The sequence below is a fragment of the Rutidosis leptorrhynchoides genome, chromosome 2 (genome assembly GCF_046630445.1).
Source record: "Rutidosis leptorrhynchoides isolate AG116_Rl617_1_P2 chromosome 2, CSIRO_AGI_Rlap_v1, whole genome shotgun sequence".
Taxonomy (NCBI): Eukaryota; Viridiplantae; Streptophyta; class Magnoliopsida; order Asterales; family Asteraceae; genus Rutidosis; species Rutidosis leptorrhynchoides.
Window position 1 is genome coordinate 108,827 of NC_092334.1, and position 17,280 is coordinate 126,106.

The 17,280-nt window shown below is 31.1% G+C and overlaps 1 protein-coding gene across 1 annotated transcript; it reads left to right on the plus strand.

Moving 5' to 3' along the window:
- Positions 1–266: 266 nt before the first annotated feature.
- Positions 267–1,414, plus strand: LOC139894253 (uncharacterized). The gene is made up of 5 exons (XM_071877452.1): positions 267–465; positions 586–653; positions 699–766; positions 817–850; positions 944–1,414. The coding sequence occupies exons 1-5, from the start codon at positions 267–269 to the stop codon at positions 1,412–1,414; spliced, it is 840 nt and encodes a 279-aa protein (XP_071733553.1).
- Positions 1,415–17,280: the final 15,866 nt, after the last annotated feature.

Below are 17,280 nucleotides of genomic sequence, written 5' to 3' on the forward strand. Positions count from 1 at the left end.
CATTGTTAATATACTTAATGATATGTTTACTTATCATAGTATCATGTTAACTATATATATATCCATATATATGTCATCATATAGTTTTTACAAGTTTTAACGTTCGTGAATCACCGGTCAACTTGGGTGGTCAATTGTCTATATGAAACTTATTTCAATTAATCAAGTCTTAACAAGTTTGATTGCTTAACATGTTGGAAACATTTAATCATGTAAATATCAATCTCAATTAATATATATAAACATGGAAAAGTTCGGGTCACTACATGCCTAAGGTTAAATGGTATGATGTTTGTTTTAAGAAGAGCCAGGGTGGATTGGGCATTAGATCTTTAAGTGGCTGGAATATTGCTTTGTTGTCCAAGCATATGTGGAATGTTTTATCTAATAAAGAGTCTTTATGGGTGAGATGGGTGAATAGCTATAGGTTAAATGGGAAGAATTTTTGGGCTGTGAAGGTTGATGGTGAGTGCTCTTTCTCTTGGAGAAATATTTTGAACATGAGGTCTGTGTTGAGAAGATTTTTCATGTACAAGTTGGGAAATGGTAATGCTGTTTCTCTATGGTATGATCAATGACATCAAGTGGGTCCTTTAATTGATTATCTTACTCCTAGGGATGTTCATATTGCTGGTATGAGTCTGAATGCTCAGGTGAGTGATGTCTGCATTGATGGTAATTGGTTGTGGCCTGTTCAGATTGTTCAAAAGATTGGTGATTTGCTTGTTTACCCCAACCATGTGCTTAGGGATGAAGAAAGGGATAGGTTGTATTGGAAAACTAGGTTTGATAAGCTTTGTGATTTTAGTACTTCAGGGTATGGGATGATATTAGAGCTTCTAGGGATGAGGTTAGTTGGCACAGGGTCATTTGGTTCTCTCAAAACATTCCTAGACATGCCTTCATTTGTTGGGTTGCTATCAATTGTATACTGAGCACACAGGACATATTAGAGAGGTGGGATGTGCCACGTGGTGATGTGTGTTGCTTATGTAATCAAGTTCAGGAATCTCATGATCATCTTTTGATTGGCTGTTCTTATGCTAAGTCTGTATGGAGATGGTTTAGAGGTAAGGCTGGTTTAGATGGGATTATTGATAGAATTGAATATGGTACTAGTCAATGGAATGATGTGGTTAATATCATGGCTGGTACTATTTGTAATAAAGGGATTTGGAGTATCATTAGAAGGCTGGTGTTTGCTGCTGTCATTTATCACTTGTGGCAGGAGAGAAATGCTAGAATTTTTGAGAATGATAGCTCATCTCATGATGTGATTGCAAAAAGGGTTTTTGAAGTTGTCAGGCTAAGGTTGATGGGATTGCAGGTGAAAAAGTCAATGCAGTCTCACAGTGCAGCTAAAGTTTGGAAGTTCAGTTTTGGTGATGGTGGTCCTACTCATTTGTCTGTTTAAAATGATGGATCAAAAAAGCATGTTTGGTGGTTTCTGGATTTGGTGGTTCATGTATCACTTGGGTGGTCTGGTTTGGGATGGAGTTATAAGGTGGTTTTGGGTAGTGATAATCCCATTAGTTGGTCTTGTTTGTACAGGGTCTGTCATCTATGAGTCTGTGTGTGTGAGTGGTGTTTCAAAAGAGTTATGGGTTATATGGGTCAACATTGAGTCTGTGTGTAGGTATATGGGATTATCAAATAGGGTGTTGGGTGGAAAAAAATAAAAAATTCATTATAAATGTGTTGGAGGTTAGCACTAGATTGAAAACCCTGGGAGATATAAGGTTGGAGTCATTTTTTAATTCTTTACTTTATTTTACCAATTTTAAATTTCTTAACCTCATTATTAGGAGTTTGGTCAAACCTGTGTCTTGTTATGTACAGGGTGTGTGTTTTAGTCAGTCTTTTCATTTTTGGGAAATCAATTGGGATTTTGGAGATATAAGGTGGAAAAGGGTTAATCTAGCATCTGCATGGTGTCATTTCATTTCTGGAAAAATAATGAATATATGGCTTATATTGTTTCATAAGTCATACTTAGTGAAAAAGAAATATTATATGGTCTGCAAATGCATAGGATTGGAGACTTTGGTGTATATGCAGGGTTTTAATGTATATATTCTTTTTACTGGAGCTATAAGGGGTGTCAAAAGAAGTCTCACTTTTTCCTGGCATCAATTTGTTGAGCTAAACTTGTTTTTTGATGGTGAGATGGGAATTCATAAGGTGAAGCAGGCACCATGGATAGGAACTTTATATTGGTTGTTTAGGGTGCTGTTTATGATCTTTATGTTTGTCCCAGGCTACCACAAAGGTCACATGCTTAATATTAGTGGTCTAAAAGGTGTACATCAATCATTGCACCTTCTGTGTATAGGTTCATGGTCTAGTGGTCTATCTTGTCTCATAAATGGGGGTAATGGAGTGATAAGGGTGATAAGGGTAGGTCAGTTCAACCTGTGGCAGGGTCTTGAGTTTCATTTTTGCTTAAATAACTGGCTTATATTTGTTCATAAGCTAGTAAAGTCATGTAAAATAATAAAAATGGCCACAGGTGTGTAGGATTGGAGACATTGGTGCATATGTATGGGGTTTATACATATGTTCTTTTTAAAGGAGTGATAAGGTGGGTCAAAATTAGTTTCACTTTTTCTGTTATGCTGCTTGTTGAACCATGTCCTTTTATTGGAGGTGAGATGGGAATGTATATGGTGAAACATGCCTTTAGGGGTTACAATTTTTTGTGTGGAAGGCTGTTTAGGATCCATATGCAGGTCTCAGGCTGCCAAAGGGTGTATTACCAGCATAAAAATGGTAATAGGTGGGTCCTACATCAGTTCTGGGACCCATAGAGTCTAGGTTCAGAGGTCTGTGTCAGTACATCCTTGGGTGGGACCATCTTGGTTTGGGATATGATTGTTGGTGGATTAGGATTCCTGCTGCTGCTATATTGTGGGTACAGATGGATAGGTTTGACTTTTTCGGGTCAAACTTATGTTCTTGAGAGTTTGTTGGGTTACAGGTTTATGATTGTATGGTATGACTTTGATTTGAGGCTGATGTGTTATGGTTATTTGAGGAGTAGGGTTTTAGGCTTGAAACTGTGGTGGTATTTAGGGTTTAGGATGAAGGTTGACTTTTTTACTCAAATGGTCCAATGGTGGTTTGATTTGTGTAATAAGTTTGGATTATGGATTGTGATGATATGCAAGTTTCAGATTGGTCAACAGGTTGTTAATTTTTAAAATGTTGACCAGGTTGGACTTTTGGTCAACTCTGAAGTTTTTGGGTGTACAAAAGTAGATTTCAAGATTGATACATGCTTATTGATGTTTATGAGTATTATTAGTATCATTTATGGGGTGTTTCAATGTTTGAAGGGTGTTCTTAATTTTACAACCCTTATTATTTTGTTCATTTTAGTTCCTCTCCTAAATGGGAAATGTGAGATTTATTTCATGGTTTTATGGATGATTTTTTGGGATTTTGTTGATATAATTCAGTGGCAGGTGAAAGGACCCGTTCATATACATTATAAACGATTCACAATAGTTGATTACATTGCGAGGTATTTGACCTCTATATGATACATTTTACAAACATTGCATTCGTTTTTAAAAGACAATCTTTCTTTACATCGAAAATTGATAGGCATGCATACCATTTCATAATATCCACTATCCAACTATAAATTGATTTAATAATAATCTTTGATGAACTCAATGACTCGAATGCAACGTTCTTCGAAATATGCTATGAAAGACTCCAAGTAATATCTTTAAAATGAGCAAATGCACAGCGGAAGATTTCTTTAACACCTGAGAATAAACATGCTTTAAAGTGTCAACCAAAAGGTTGGTGAGTTCATTAGTTTATCATAATCATTTATTTTCATCATTTTAATAGACCACAAGAATTTCATTTCCAGTTCTCATAAATATACGTCCCATGCATAGCGACAAAAATAATCATTCATATGGTGAACACCTGGTAACCGACATTAACTAGATACATATAAGAATATCCCCTATCATTCCGGGATCCTCCTTCGGACATGATATAAATTTCGAAGTACTAAAGCATCCGGTACTTTGGATGGGGTTTGTTAGGCCCAATAGATCTATCTTTAGGATTCGCGTCAATTAGGGTGTCTGTTCCCTAATTCTTAGATTACCAGACTTTAATAAAAAGGGGCATATTCGATTTCGATAATTCAACCATAGAATGTAGTTTCAATTACTTGTGTCTATTTCGTCAAACATTTATAAAAGCGCATGTATTCTCAGTCCCAAAAATATAAAGGGTAAAAAGGCAAATGAAACTCACCATACTGTATTTCGTAGTAAAAATACATATAACGTCATTGAACAAGTGCAAGGTTGGCCTCGGATTCACGAACCTAAATTAATTATATATATTTATGTATTGGTCAATATTTGTCTAACAAATTAGGTCAAGTCATAGTGTACCACAATCCTAATGCTCGAGACTAATATGCAAAAGTCAACAAAAGTAAATTTGACTCAAAATAATTTCCAAAAATTTATACATGATTAATATATAGTTTAAATATCGTCATTTTATATTTTTAAATATTTTTAAAAGATTTATTAGAGTAAATAATATAATTTATTTATTAATAAATAAAATTTTATATTATATCTATATAATAAAATATACTTTTATATATATTAAGTAATAAAATTTATAGGGTTCATTTAATATTATAAAGATAATATGATACGTATTATTAAAGTAAGTTATTACACGTAGTAAAATATGTTTGTATCAAATATTTATTTGATAAAATAATATCTATAATGATAGTAAGTAAAAGTTGTATTATTTTGTAATAATAATTATTATTATAAAAATATCAATATTTATAATTACTAAGATGACATTATGATAAAACGATAATTCTAATTATGATAACTTTAATATTTACGACAATTTTTAATATTATCTTTAAAATAATAATTCTATTTAAAATAATAATAATAATGATATTTTATAGTAACAATGACACTTTTATTAAAATGATAATTTTTGTTAAAATGATAGTTTTAATACTAACGATAATTTTAATAATAATAGTAATGATAAAAATAATAAGAACGATAATTTTATCTAAATCAATATCTTATAATATTTTAATTTCATCATGATACTCTTACCCATTATTTCCTAATCGTTTCGTTTAATAGCTTTTAATCGTCTTTTATATCGTGTTCATAATAATGATAATAATAGTAATCAAAATAATTAGGTGTTACAAATATTTGTTTTAATTACACTAATATTAATAATGATAGTTACTATAACATTATTAACGATAATACTAATAATTATCTTAATGATAATATAGTAATAATAATAATAATAACAATAACAATAACCATTTTTAAATAATGATATATATATTAATAATGATAATAATAATAATAATAATAATACCAATAATAATAATAATAATAATTGGATAATAATAATAATACTAATTATAACTTTAACGATAATAACGATAGCAATAATAAAAAAAAAAAATAACAATTTTTAATGATAAATCCCTTTTATTGATAAAGATAATAATAATGATAATAATAAGATAAAACTACAACGATGATAAAAACGACGATAATAATAATCATTTTTAATAAAAATATCGAAAATTCAATTGATTATAACTTCTAATCCGTTCATCGAAACCATTCGATATCTAAAGGAAAAGTTCTTAATTTTTCGCTAGCTTTCCAAAGACATGCATATCTTATACCTTATCTCAACCGCAAGTGTAACTATCTAAGGGCAATATCAAAAGTACAAGCATGCATAATCCTAAATACTCGAGCACTAGTCAGGGATACACTATTAGTATGTAAAAGTTAAATTATGAGTACTCACGTATCAATATTGAGATTCAATATTGCAGGAAAGGTACGTAGATGCAACGGAAATGATAAACACTATATTGACCTCACGAGCATACCCATGAACCATACTCAATCACCTCCATAGCTATAACCCATAATTTCCTTAATCCTATCCCACTCGAAAAACAATTTCGAAATCACTCGGACAGCACTCCGTCGTAATATTTTATGTATACTAATAATATCTTGAAATAATACGGAGTAAATATATATATGTAAATCGATTGAGAGAGTTTAGAGAAAAATATTTTCAAGTTTCTATGAAATAATGAAACCTATTGAATTCTATTTATAATAGATTTTTGAATTATTAAAGTGAATTATTAAAGTATGAATTATTAAAGTGAATTATTAAAGTATGAATTATTAAAGTAAATTATTAAAGTATGAATTATTAAAGCGAATTATTAAAGTATGAATTATTAAAGTGAATTATTAAAGTATGAATTATTAAAGTGAATTATTAAAGTTAAAGTAAAGTAAAAATAAAGTAAAGGTAAAGTTTAAGTATAGTAAAAGTATAAAACTATGTACGTATAATACGCGTATAAATATATATAATATTAATTTAAATCGTTATATATATAAAATAAAATATAAATATCGTTATCTTTATCATACTAGTTAAGTAATGAGTTGTCAAAAGTGGTTCTAGATATTTATAAAAGTTATATACGTTTTAATAATAAAGTTCTTTTTAAACTGAAAACGTTTTTGTACGTTTGAAACTAAATAGATCAATCGAGTCTTTATGAGATTCAATCTTCCACTATCCTTTGTCTAGTTCTCAATGATTGACAATTTGTTCTTATTTATAAATCACTTTACCATTTTTCGAATATTGTTAAAATGGAAAGATTTCTCAAATCAACGTGGGCCTTTCAACAGAGACTTGTAATCATAATTCAATATATCTGATAATTCAATCATTTGATCTTATCTTCTAATTCCATTGATAAACATTTTGAAACAGATACAATCATATAAAGTATTTAATCTAATATTTTGTTTACGTTTCAAGTTATAATATATATACACATATACATATATAATCATATTCGTTTAATGGTTCGTGAATCGTTGGAACTTGGTCGAGGTTGAATGAATGTATGAACATAGTTTAAAATTCTTGAAATTTAACTTAACAAATATTGCTTATCGTGTCGGAAACATATAAAGATTAAAGTTTAAATTTGGTTGGAAATTTTCGGGTTGTCACAGTACCTACCCGTTAAAGAAATTTCGTCCCGAAATTTGAGTGGAAAGGTCGTGAATGATAATAAGTATGTTTTCATGATGCATACGGGCTAAAAATTAGAGTTTTATCATCAGCGAATAATTTGGATAAACAATCCATTTATATGAAGAGTACGAATGAAGCTAACATAGAAGAGTGAAATGAGTAAGTGTAGATTCATCTTATCATTTGACGTAGATATGATTGATTTCCATATTTCAAAGGAATTGAAGAAAATCTTCTTAATAAGATTTGACTCTCCGGTAATCAAAGGAATTAGGATCCGCTTTAAATGCTATCGTCCATTTTAATTGTTCTGTCGGAGATTTTCTTATAAATTCACCTCCTTCGTTTCCTTACAGCTCACACCTTCTGTTGATGCATTTTATGCAAGTCCCTAGACATCTACCCACGTCCATTGCAGGTACAACAGTTTACAGGCCACCATGATTGCTCGTTATTATCCTATACGTGTTTGTATGTGGTTACAGAAACTGCAGGAACGAGATTTAGATGTTTGACTATGTTAGACTTAGTTAGACGTACGAGTGAAGCCTCACTAGTACGGCTGACAGGCTCATACGCACGGTTGATACTGAGCTAAGTCACAATTACAACCTAAATGAGAAGACACGAGTGAGTGATCACACGTACGGCTGATGAAGCCAACTCGTACGTGTGATGAATGAATCGTATGGGTGAGTCAACATCAGGGGTATATAAAGTCTTATGTTCTTCATTTTAGGTTAAGCCTCTCATTTGTTACACACACTCAGATCTAGTGAGCTCCTCCAATTTTCTCTCAGTCCAAATCACCCAGGTGGTGAATAATAGCTCTAGGTGTTGATCTAATCACACTTGATTTAGTTGTGGTTTGTCTAAATTAATCAAAAAAAAATTAACCTATTCACTAGAAGGTTTGATTCACTTATTCCGCCATTGTGTGAGTTAAATCTGTTGATTTCTAAGTTCCTAGTCATGTTTCATCACCTTCTATTCTTTCCCCCTCAACTCATATTTTAAAGTATTCATCAATATGCTCCATCCAGTTCTGATTCTCGATATACTTCTAACTTTCATATCGGTCATTCTTCTTTTTCATTTACCGCCAGAAGAATCTATTTACTTCTACTATACTCTTGGGTTTATAGTGTTTCTAGTTCTCCCGTTTCTTTATATTGCTATATGCATCGATATATATGGTTTATAATTTCTGGTTTATCGTTGGGCTTTATATGTTCCCTTATATTTCAAAGTCTCTGCTTCTGTCTTCTATAATCATTATCATTAACAGTTAATGCTCTCTTTTATTTGCTGCAATTTATACCCCAATTTTTATTTCGGAGTTTTGTCCTTTTGTTTCTTCTTCTTGCGATTAAGCACCGCTTGTAATGGTCCAGAATTCACAGATATGAATTTCAGAATGAACATTGTTAATGTTCTAGGAAGGAAATTGTGATGGCACGATCTTGACTTGTCAAATTACTAGAATACCTTGGAAAAGGCCGAATCATCAAGAAATATTTTCTTGATATTTTAGAGGTTAAATAGAATACAAGAGTCGTATAACATGGCACATGATGATATTATGATCTGTGAATCATCACGTTCCATTTAGAAACTCAGCATGACTTACTGTAATATAATCACGTTGATCAAGTGTCATTATATTATACTAATTCATGCTTCAGTTCCCAACACTACTTCAAAATATTCCTATTTTAAACTTGAATGTTTCAGAATTTAGAAACTAAAATAGTTTCTTTTATGATGTAATACAGATAGTGCGAAGAGGTAAATGATTTCAAATAAGAAAAATTAAGAAAATATCTTCAGAAATATGGAGGATATTTATAATGAAAGATATGATGATATTTTAGAATTTCTAATATCAGAGGATGATGAAGAATATTGTCCGCAGGGGTATAGAGTCAGGAGCAAGGTATTCGTTAATGACTTCAGCAGGTACTGAATTATTTGGATCCTTTGAAGTCAGGTTCGGTCTTTGTAATTTGTCCAAAGCCTCCTTCCTACTTTGCTCAATCCGTTTTCCAGTTCCAAAACTTCTCTTTTTCTGCCCTTTGCCAGCACACTTCATCATTATCATTCAGATTTTACCGTTTAAAGTCGTTTTTAGTTTTTGCTGCTTCATCAGCATTTTTCCATTTTCGGAGAACCAATTCTTAGTTCGGAGTGTTTTTCAGAAACTTCACATTCAAATTAAGTCCAGAAGATAGACGTTATATATACACATATAACTGTTGGCGTAGACATGCTGCGAGATTTCAAAATACTGATTGCTAATTCCCAATGATTTGTATGGCAATTCTCATTACAAGATGCGAATGAGTAAATGATGGGGTTTCAATAAATAATTATAATGACTTTTTGGAGAGGCTAAAGTCAAAGGGTAATGAAGTTGTTGGTACATCTGCTAATAATGTGGTGAAATGTAAAAGGTTCCCTGGTAACGATGGTGTATATCTCAAGGTTATAATAAGGTTAGTCTGACTGAAAAGTCGAAGTTGACTTGCTGGAGCTGTGACAAAACTGGCTACTTTGAATAGGAGTCGTAAAGTTATTTTTGCTAATAAATGCCAAAGAATCTGACGCGGATACGTTGTTTAAACTTTTACTTTGGTTTCAAGAGTTTTTTTGGGTACATAACTGTGGGTAACATGTGGTTGGATCATCATCTCGATTGCTCATCATTCGAAGTGTCTTCAGAAATTTTCGAAGGGTTTGAACACAGATTGTAATCGTTAACATACATTTGATGTTCTAACACAGTTTTGAAGTCAAAATATAGCTTGTGAAAGATGTAAGGATCTAAGAGTGATGATTTTGGTCATATCTCGAGTTGAATTTTGAGATTTCAAAATCAGAATATGTAATTAAATTTTGAATGAGTATGGTTGTTTTGATTTCTATAAAAGAATGTATATTGTTGTGAAAGTAGGGAGTATAATGGATAATTTGCTGAATCAGATTCGAAGAATGTAATATATTATTTGTGAATTTATATATCTCTCGGGTATTACCTACCCGTTAAAAAAAAATTCACAATTAATATTTTGTACAAAAGAATTTTATTACAGTCTTTATGAAAATATATATATATGTATATTTTCTTCAGATGTAACATAGATTTAATGAGTTAATGTTAAATTAAACTCATTTGATTTACGGTTGAAACTAGAATTTAATAATCCCTAAAGGCTTTAAAAAGTACATAACTTTTATGCAGTATTTCTTTAATGACATTGAAATTATGAATCAATACTTCGTTATTTGTTGATGTATGATGTTCGGTTCGTGGAATTCTTGTGAATTTTGCAAAGTACGAATGATGTTATCTGAAAAGTTTCGGGTACATCGATGATGAAAGTGTAAAATCAAATATATACTTGATTTATTATGAATTGGAATTTGTTGAATTGCGACAGAGATTGTAGTTAACGCTGGTTAAGTTGCGGCCGAAGGACGTACATTATTGCATATTTGTAATATGAATTAACCGAGTAGTTAAAATTCACACACAATAGTTTAGCACGGAAAGATTTATTTCAAAATATATATATATAAATATAATATACATATAATTTCTTGAGAGGGAATGAGTTAATTCTTCATAACTCGTTGATACAATATACACGTTATTGATTCGTAATGATGTCCACAGTGATTCTTGAACTGACGGAGTTTGTGATGTTATCGGTGTTGTTGATTCGGATGTTGACTGTACTGACGATGCTGGTAACTCTGACGGTACTGCTGATGCTGTTGGTAAAGCAAGTTTAGCTTGTTAATCACACACCATTTTTGTCAGGGTTTCTACTCTTCCTTCTATCATTTTTGGTTCGCTTAACTGATTTATGGTTAGGGCTAGATTAGATAATCTCTAAGACTTTAGAGATTACATAATCATCGCAGAATGTTTCTCCAATGAAGTTATGAATTAATACTTCGTCAGTTATTGTTGTTGGTACTCCTTGGTATCTATGGTGCGTATGACGTTGATGCTCGTGGGACAGATTGTGAAGTTGAGGTTTACGACGCGGTTGTGGTTGGAGGTGGTAATGGTACTGTTGGCGTTGATGATGGTGGTACTGGTTATGCTGCTGATGCTGCTGCTGGTGTTTGTAATCTCTACACCATATTCTCCAAAGCCACTACCCGAGCGCGAAGCTCGTTGACTTCATCTATTACACCGGGGTGATTGTCGGTTCGGACGAGCGGATAAATAAAATCTAAAATTTGATGTAATATATAATCGTGACGAGATACTCTAAAAATGAGCGAGAACATGGTGTTTCGGACAGGTTCGCCGGTAAGTGCTTCAGGTTCTTCGTCAAGAGGGCAATGTGGTGGATGGAAAGGATCGCCTTCTTCTTGTTTCCAATGATTGAGGAGGCTACGAACCCATCCCCAATTCATCCAGAATAGGTGATGACTGATTGGTTGATCCATTCTGGTCACACTGCTTTCGGAGCTTGAGTGAGATTCCATTTCGGAATCCGAGTGACTTGAACTGATGACAAATTCCATTTCGTATGATTGGATAAAGGATATTCGATATAAAAATGATTTTTCGGCTATCGGGTGGTATTCTATTTACATAGGATATCTATATATAGAGATCAAAAGATTTCATAGATTACGGAGGAATTTGCGGGGTATGTCAGGTAAAGTTTAAAGTAACAGATACGATAAGATATGATTTAGCAGATATGCTAAGATATGAAGTTTGTCTATACACTACTCATGCAATTAATGTAGCAAGACGTGTCTAGACTAATAATGATAAGCAGGTAATTTCCTATGGATGATAAGCAGATGATTTCCGACTAGAAATGATAAGCAAAACTTTTGACATGCAGACACGGTCGAAGTCCAGACTCACTAATGCATCCTAACGACTTATCAGTTAGACACACTAATGCAGACCTGGTTCGCTAAGACCACCGCTCTGATACCAACTGAAAGGACCCGTTCATATACATTATAAACGATTCACAATAGTTGATTACATTGCGAGGTATTTGACCTCTATATGATACATTTTACAAACATTGCATTCGTTTTTAAAAGACAATCTTTCTTTACATCGAAAATTGATAGGCATGCATACCATTTCATAATATCCACTATCCAACTATAAATTGATTTAATAATAATCTTTGATGAACTCAATGACTCGAATGCAACGTTCTTCGAAATATGCTATGAAAGACTCCAAGTAATATCTTTAAAATGAGCAAATGCACAGCGGAAGATTTCTTTAACACCTGAGAATAAACATGCTTTAAAGTGTCAACCAAAAGGTTGGTGAGTTCATTAGTTTATCATAATCATTTATTTTCATCATTTTAATAGACCACAAGAATTTCATTTCCAGTTCTCATAAATATACGTCCCATGCATAGAGACAAAAATAATCATTCATATGGTGAACACCTGGTAACCGACATTAACTAGATACATATAAGAATATCCCCTATCATTCCGGGATCCTCCTTCGGACATGATATAAATTTCGAAGTACTAAAGCATCCGGTACTTTGGATGGGGTTTGTTAGGCCCAATAGATCTATCTTTAGGATTCGCGTCAATTAGGGTGTCTGTTCCCTAATTCTTAGATTACCAGACTTTAATAAAAAGGGGCATATTCGATTTCGATAATTCAACCATAGAATGTAGTTTCAATTACTTGTGTCTATTTCGTCAAACATTTATAAAAGCGCATGTATTCTCAGTCCCAAAAATATAAAGGGTAAAAAGGCAAATGAAACTCACCATACTGTATTTCGTAGTAAAAATACATATAACGTCATTGAACAAGTGCAAGGTTGGCCTCGGATTCACGAACCTAAATTAATTATATATATTTATGTGTTGGTCAATATTTGTCTAACAAATTAGGTCAAGTCATAGTGTACCACAATCCTAATGCTCGAGACTAATATGCAAAAGTCAACAAAAGTAAATTTGACTCAAAATAATTTCCAAAAATTTATACATGATTAATATATAGTTTAAATATCGTCATTTTATATTTTTAAATATTTTTAAAAGATTTATTAGAGTAAATAATATAATTTATTTATTAATAAATAAAATTTTATATTATATCTATATAATAAAATATACTTTTATATATATTAAGTAATAAAATTTATAGGGTTCATTTAATATTATAAAGATAATATGATACGTATTATTAAAGTAAGTTATTACACGTAGTAAAATATGTTTGTATCAAATATTTATTTGATAAAATAATATCTATAATGATAGTAAGTAAAAGTTGTATTATTTTGTAATAATAATTATTATTATAAAAATATCAATATTTATAATTACTAAGATGACATTATGATAAAACGATAATTCTAATTATGATAACTTTAATATTTACGATAATTTTTAATATTATCTTTAAAATAATAATTCTATTTAAAATAATAATAATAATGATATTTTATAGTAACAATGACACTTTTATTAAAATGATAATTTTTGTTAAAATGATAGTTTTAATACTAACGATAATTTTAATAATAATAGTAATGATAAAAATAATAAGAACGATAATTTTATCTAAATCAATATCTTATAATATTTTAATTTCATCATGATACTCTTACCCATTATTTCCTAATCGTTTCGTTTAATAGCTTTTAATCGTCTTTTATATCGTGTTCATAATAATGATAATAATAGTAATCAAAATAATTAGGTGTTACAAATATTTGTTTTAATTACACTAATATTAATAATGATAGTTACTATAACATTATTAACGATAATACTAATAATTATCTTAATGATAATATAGTAATAATAATAATAATAATAATAACAATAACAATAACCATTTTTAAATAATGATATATATATTAATAATGATAATAATAATAATAATAATAATACCAATAATAATAATAATAATAATTGGATAATAATAATAATACTAATTATAACTTTAACGATAATAACGATAGCAATAATAAAAAAAAAATAACAATTTTTAATGATAAATCCCTTTTATTGATAAAGATAATAATAATGATAATAATAAGATAAAACTACAACGATGATAAAAACGACGATAATAATAATCATTTTTAATAAAAATATCGAAAATTCAATTGATTATAACTTCTAATCCGTTCATCGAAACCATTCGATATCTAAAGGAAAAGTTCTTAATTTTTCGCTAGCTTTCCAAAGACATGCATATCTTATACCTTATCTCAACCGCAAGTGTAACTATCTAAGGGCAATATCAAAAGTACAAGCATGCATAATCCTAAATACTCGAGCACTAGTCAGGGATACACTATTAGTATGTAAAAGTTAAATTATGAGTACTCACGTATCAATATTGAGATTCAATATTGCAGGAAAGGTACGTAGATGCAACGGAAATGATAAACACTATATTGACCTCACGAGCATACCCATGAACCATACTCAATCACCTCCATAGCTATAACCCATAATTTCCTTAATCCTATCCCACTCGAAAAACAATTTCGAAATCACTCGGACAGCACTCCGTCGTAATATTTTATGTATACTAATAATATCTTGAAATAATACGGAGTAAATATATATATGTAAATCGATTGAGAGAGTTTAGAGAAAAATATTTTCAAGTTTCTATGAAATAATGAAACCTATTGAATTCTATTTATAATAGATTTTTGAATTATTAAAGTGAATTATTAAAGTATGAATTATTAAAGTGAATTATTAAAGTATGAATTATTAAAGTAAATTATTAAAGTATGAATTATTAAAGCGAATTATTAAAGTATGAATTATTAAAGTGAATTATTAAAGTATGAATTATTAAAGTGAATTATTAAAGTTAAAGTAAAGTAAAAATAAAGTAAAGGTAAAGTTTAAGTATAGTAAAAGTATAAAACTATGTACGTATAATACGCGTATAAATATATATAATATTAATTTAAATCGTTATATATATAAAATAAAATATAAATATCGTTATCTTTATCATACTAGTTAAGTAATGAGTTGTCAAAAGTGGTTCTAGATATTTATAAAAGTTATATACGTTTTAATAATAAAGTTCTTTTTAAACTGAAAACGTTTTTGTACGTTTGAAACTAAATAGATCAATCGAGTCTTTATGAGATTCAATCTTCCACTATCCTTTGTCTAGTTCTCAATGATTGACAATTTGTTCTTATTTATAAATCACTTTACCATTTTTCGAATATTGTTAAAATGGAAAGATTTCTCAAATCAACGTGGGCCTTTCAACAGAGACTTGTAATCATAATTCAATATATCTGATAATTCAATCATTTGATCTTATCTTCTAATTCCATTGATAAACATTTTGAAACAGATACAATCATATAAAGTATTTAATCTAATATTTTGTTTACGTTTCAAGTTATAATATATATACACATATACATATATAATCATATTCGTTTAATGGTTCGTGAATCGTTGGAACTTGGTCGAGGTTGAATGAATGTATGAACATAGTTTAAAATTCTTGAAATTTAACTTAACAAATATTGCTTATCGTGTCGGAAACATATAAAGATTAAAGTTTAAATTTGGTTGGAAATTTTCGGGTTGTCACAGCAGGTTAGTTTTCTGGTGATTTTGTTGAGGATTGAGGGGTTATTTGATCGGTTTTTGAAGGTAAAGTTGAGGGTTTGGAGATTGGTTTTATGGTATTTCACTGTGGCAGTTTCAAATTGGCACTTGTTGAAGTTTTGGACTGCAGGGACCAGAGATGTAAATGTGATGCAGTTTCAGTGGTTTTGCAAGGCCAGTCCTGGGATGAAGTTTTAGATTGTTTGCAGTTTTAGTCCATCATTTGTTAATTTTGTTTTGAGGATTAGTAGTGTTAGTACCTTTGTTGTTATGTATAGTTTTTTAGTTTTACCTTATAGATTGTTTGTGTACCAAGTTTGGGATGTACACTAAAAACACCCCCTCGAGAATACCCGTTGTATTTGTACATTCTTATTTCTTTCATATATGATATTTTCCGGGGGCTTGTCCCTCTTTATCAAAAAAAAAAAAAAAAAAAAAAAAAAAACCCTAAACCCTAAACCCTAAACCCTAAACCCTAAACCCTAACCCCTAACCCCTAAACCCAAAACCCTAACCCCTAACCCCTAACCCCTAAACCCTAAACCCTAATCCCTAACCCCTAACCCCTAAACCCTAAACCCTAAACCCTAACCCCTAACCCCTAAACCCTAAACCCTAAACCCTAAACCCTAAACCCTAAACCCTAAACCCCAAACCCCAAACCCCAAACCCTAAACCCTAAACCCTAAACCCTAAACCCCAAAACCCCAAAACCCCAAACCCCAAACCCCAAACCCCAAACCCCAAACCCCAAACCCTAAACCCTAAACCCTAAACCCTAAACCCTAACCCCTAACCCCTAACCCCTAACCCCTAACCCTAAACCCTAAACCCTAAACCCTAAACCATAGGTATAATTTGTCATATTTTATATGTCTTTGTTTTCTTGCAGGTTGGTAATTGTGGCATTTTGAACTTTTATTGTCATTTACTTTGGTATTGGTGGATGTTTAGGTTAAAGTCTTTTTTGATTTTCCTAGGCATTGTTTGATGTATAGATTTACATTTAGAATTAGTGTAGGTTTATTGTTAAAGTGTTAGGGGGTGATCACTTCAAAACACCCCCTCCATGTACTTATTTTTTATGATCTAATAAAATTTTGCCGGGGTACCGTCCCCTTTTCCTAAACCCTAAACCCTAAACCCTAAAACCCTAAACCCTAAAACCCTAAAACCCTAAACCCTAAACCCTAAACCCTAAACCCTAAACCCTAAACCCTAAAACCCAAAACCCTAAAACCCAAAACCCAAAACCCTAAACCCTAAACCCTAAACCCTAAACCCTAAACTCTAAACCCTAAACCCTAAACCCTAAACCCTAAAACCCAAAAACCCAAAACCCCAAAACCCCAACCCCAAAACCCTAAAACCCTAAAACCCTAAAACCTAAAACCCTAAAACCCTAAAACCCTAAAACCCTAAACCCTAAACCCTAAGCACTAAACCCTAAACCCTAAACCCTAAACCCTAAACCCTAAACCCTAAAACCCTAAAACCATAAAACCCTAA

What these genes read in the sequence shown, in the direction of transcription:
- LOC139894253 (XM_071877452.1), top strand. Translation starts at nt 267, where the DNA reads ATGCCTAAGGTTAAATGGTATGATGTTTGTTTTAAGAAGAGCCAGGGT. An exon ending in GTATGAGTCTGAATGCTCAG is followed by an intron (nt 654 to 698) that starts GTGAGTGATGTC and finishes TGGCCTGTTCAG; the next exon opens with ATTGTTCAAAAGATTGGTGA. An exon ending in TTAGAGCTTCTAGGGATGAG is followed by an intron (nt 851 to 943) that starts GTTAGTTGGCAC and finishes CTGAGCACACAG; the next exon opens with GACATATTAGAGAGGTGGGA.